Consider the following 3,869-nt stretch of genomic DNA (forward strand, 5'->3'; position numbering starts at 1 on the left):
AAGGAAGGAAAGGAAGGAAAGGAAGGAAAGGAAGGAAAGGAAGGAAAGGAAGGAAAGGAAGGAAAGGAAGGAAAGGAAGGAAAGGAAGGAAAGGAAGGAAAGGAAGGAAAGGAAGGAAAGGAAGGAAAGGAAGGAAAGGAAGGAAAGGAAGGAAAGGAAGGAAAGGAAGGAAAGGAAGGAAAGGAAGGAAAGGAAGGAAAGGAAGGAAAGGAAGGAAAGGAAGGAAAGGAAGGAAAGGAAGGAAAGGAAGGAAAGGAAGGAAAGGAAGGAAAGGAAGGAAAGGAAGGAAAGGAAGGAAAGGAAGGAAAGGAAGGAAAGGAAGGAAAGGAAGGAAAGGAAGGAAAGGAAGGAAAGGAAGGAAAGGAAGGAAAGGAAGGAAAGGAAGGAAAGGAAGGAAAGGAAGGAAAGGAAGGAAAGGAAGGAAAGGAAGGAAAGGAAGGAAAGGAAGGAAAGGAAGGAAAGGAAGGAAAGGAAGGAAAGGAAGGAAAGGAAGGAAAGGAAGGAAAGGAAGGAAAGGAAGGAAAGGAAGGAAAGGAAGGAAAGGAAGGAAAGGAAGGAAAGGAAGGAAAGGAAGGAAAGGAAGGAAAGGAAGGAAAGGAAGGAAAGGAAGGAAAGGAAGGAAAGGAAGGAAAGGAAGGAAAGGAAGGAAAGGAAGGAAAGGAAGGAAAGGAAGGAAAGGAAGGAAAGGAAGGAAAGGAAGGAAAGGAAGGAAAGGAAGGAAAGGAAGGAAAGGAAGGAAAGGAAGGAAGGAAGGAAGGAAGGAAGGAAGGAAGGAAGGAAGGAAGGAAGAAAGGAAGAAAGGAAGGAAGGAAGAAAGCTGTTTGCAGCCACAGGTCCTGGAGACTACCCCGCCCCCTGCCCTTCCCAGCCAACACTGCTAAATCAGCCCTTCAGGCTCACCCTTTCCCAGGAGAGGCACAGGTGAGGAAGCACAGTGTGGAAGGAAATGAACCAGAGAGATGCCAACCAGAAGAACACACTGAGCTGAGAACCGCCAGCCAGGCTTACACAGGAGAGGGCTTTGCAATGATGGGTGCAGCCCACTCTGTGCCAAGAGAAAGTTTGCAAGCCAAGTCTGGTCAGCAGGAGACAAGGAAGGAAGAAAAGGACAGGGGCAGCCTTCAGTGTCAGATGGCAGGAGAGATGCCACCAGCAGGGTACCTCCTGTGTGCCAAGCATCATGTCGGGTGCCTTATCTGCAATATCTCATTGATGTTCACAACAACCCAGAGAAAGTAGCATGCCCATTCTAGAAATGAGGAAACTGAGGCTCAGAGAGGTGAAGCAACATGCCCAAGGTCACCAAGATTGGACCCAGGCATGGCAGGTTCCATGGTCCAAGCACTTTTGTACTAAAATATGAAGAGGAAGACAAAAAAATCAAGTGAAATTGTCACGGGCAGTTCTGAGTTGAACAGAGGTGCAGATCTGGGGTAGCAAAGTGAGTTCTAGGGATGGAGAGAGTGAGGTAAAGACTCTGCTTCCCTCAAACTAACGCCTGTCTGTCCCTAAATGAGTTCAGGGCCCTGAACCCAACATGGTCCCCTGTTCTCCAGTCCCCCAAGGTCCCCAGTCTCTTCTGGGAACAGCACCTTCATTCAAACATCTGACCTTTGCAGGCCAGAGTGGCTGGAGGTCTCTGGCCATGAGCCTTGAACTTGCTTTGGCTCAGGCCTCAGGCTCCCAGGCATGGGTCTATTCTAAGACATAGACTCAGACATAAAGGAGAGTAGCGGTTCTCAACCTGATGATGCTTAAATTTCCATTGTTCAGCCCACAACCAGAACAATTTACACAGAATCTGGGGGTGGGTCCCAGGCATCCACGTTTCCAATGATCCCGGGGTGACTCTAGGTGCAGACGACATTGACAACTAGTAGACTGAAGACTGAAATCCATGAGCATTTCAACGTGGCCAGGCGGCATCTGAGAGCCTGGGTTGGCTGGGCCCCGTGTTACCTGAGAGGGATTGTGATCCACAGCAGCCACAGTGGTTCCCGGGGAGAGGTCTGGGAGGTCAAACTGCACAGGAACACCTTCCTGGAAAAATCACAGGATTTAAAAGTTAGCGCTTTTAGTGAGCTGAAGGGGGAAGAAAGCTTCTGAAGAAGGAAGAAGCGGAGAGGACTTCCATCACCTCTTGGCCCTTTAAAAAAATGGTTTTAAAAATTTTGGCAAAAGATACATAGCAAAAAATTTACCATTTTAGTCATTTTAAGTATACAGTTCAGTGGTATAAGATACATTCATGTTGTTATGCATCCATCACCAGCAACCATCTGCAGAACTTTCTTCATCTTTCAAAACAGAATCTCTGTACCCATGAGACTTAACTCCCTGTTTCCTTCTCCCCTAGCATCCTGCTTCCTGTGCCTCTGATCTTGACTTTTCTAAGTAGCTTATGTAAGTGAAATCATATAGTATTTGTCCTTTTGTATCTGACTTACGTAACTTAGCATAATGTCCTCAGGGTTCATCCAGCCTGTGCCATTTTGTCAGAATGTCCTTCCTTTTGAAGGCTGAATAATACTTCCTACTAAGTGCATATCTTGTGATGTGCATATCTCATTTTGCTTGTCCATTGCCTGTCAATTGCAATCCACACGTGGGTTGCTTCTGCCTTTCGGCTATTGTGAATAATGTTGCAGTTTGGTGCACAAATACCCGTTTGAGTTCCTGATTTCAATTCTTCTGAGTATATACCCGGACATGGAATTGCTGAATTATGTGGGAATTCTAATTTTTTATGTTTTGAGGTCCACCATTTTGAGGTCCACAGCGGCTGCACTATTTTACATTGCTACCAATACCGCACAAGGGTTCAAATTTCTCCACATCATCCCAACACTTGTTATTTTCTGATTTTTTTTTTTTAGTAGCCATTATAATGTGTGGGACGTGTTGTCTCAACGTGGTTTAGATTTGCCTTTCTCTTAACAATTTGTGATGGTGAGCTTCTTTTTGTGTGCATTTGTAAATCTTTGGAGAAATGTCTGTTTAATTAATTTTCCCAGTTGCTAATGAGGTTGTTTATTCATCACCTTTTAGCCTTTGTGTGGGAAGAAAAATTGTCAATCAACGCTCCAGTGACATTCTGCTCATCATACAGGGTATCAGCCATCACGCTGACAGCTTTATCAGAAACTGGTAACTCAGTCCACACTTTTAAAATATTTACTGAGAACATAATGAGTGCTAGGCTGAGTGTTCAGTGCTGGAGGTAACAAGTGTACTCTATGGGGAATAATAGTTGCCACAAAAAGTCACCAGAAGCCGGGTGCGGTGGCTCATGCCTGTAATCCAAGCACTTTGGGAGGCCGAGGCAGGCGGATCACCTGAGGTCAGGAATTCGAGACTAGCCTGGCCAACATGGTGAAACCTCGTCTCTACTAAAAATACAAAAATTAGCCGGGCATGGTGGCAGGTGCCTGTAATCCCAGCTACTTGGAGGCTGAGGCAAGAGAATCACTTGAACCCAGGAAGCAGAGGTTGCAGTGAGCCGAGATCGCTCCATTGCACTCCAGCCTGGGCAACAAGAGCAAGCCTCCATCTAAAAAACAAAAAATTTTAAAAGTCACCAGAAATGTCTGGGAAATGCTGTGGACAAAGATGTTCATCACAGTATTGTTTACAAAGCCTCGAACTTAGAAACCACCCTGATGTCTATAGGAGAGGAAATACAATTGGACGCAACCACTGCAAGCAGGTTTACTAAGATTTGTAAGTGAAGGGAGGTGATGTGAGCAATGTAATACTGTGAGGAAAATGACAGACAACAAACTCACGTGTACAGGAAGATCCAAAATCCACAGACAACATAATAAAGGGAAAATGGTAAAAAAAAAAAAAAAAAAAAAAAAAAAAAAAAA

The 3,869-nt window shown here is 45.1% G+C and overlaps 1 protein-coding gene across 3 annotated transcripts in view; it reads right to left on the reverse strand.

The window, feature by feature from the left end:
- Positions 1–3,869, reverse strand: part of MYO18B (myosin XVIIIB) — a 289,444-nt gene that overhangs the window by 213,985 nt on the left and 71,590 nt on the right. For all 3 annotated transcript variants that reach the window (XM_017853159.1, XM_017853151.1, XM_017853143.1), the window contains one exon: positions 1,960–2,040. In XM_017853159.1, the coding sequence (XP_017708648.1) occupies positions 1,960–2,040 (81 nt within the window). The remainder of the gene's footprint in view (positions 1–1,959; positions 2,041–3,869) is intronic.

The sequence above is a fragment of the Rhinopithecus bieti genome, unplaced genomic scaffold (assembly GCF_001698545.2).
Source record: "Rhinopithecus bieti isolate Rb0 unplaced genomic scaffold, ASM169854v2 scaffold_2314, whole genome shotgun sequence".
Taxonomy (NCBI): domain Eukaryota; kingdom Metazoa; phylum Chordata; class Mammalia; order Primates; family Cercopithecidae; genus Rhinopithecus; species Rhinopithecus bieti.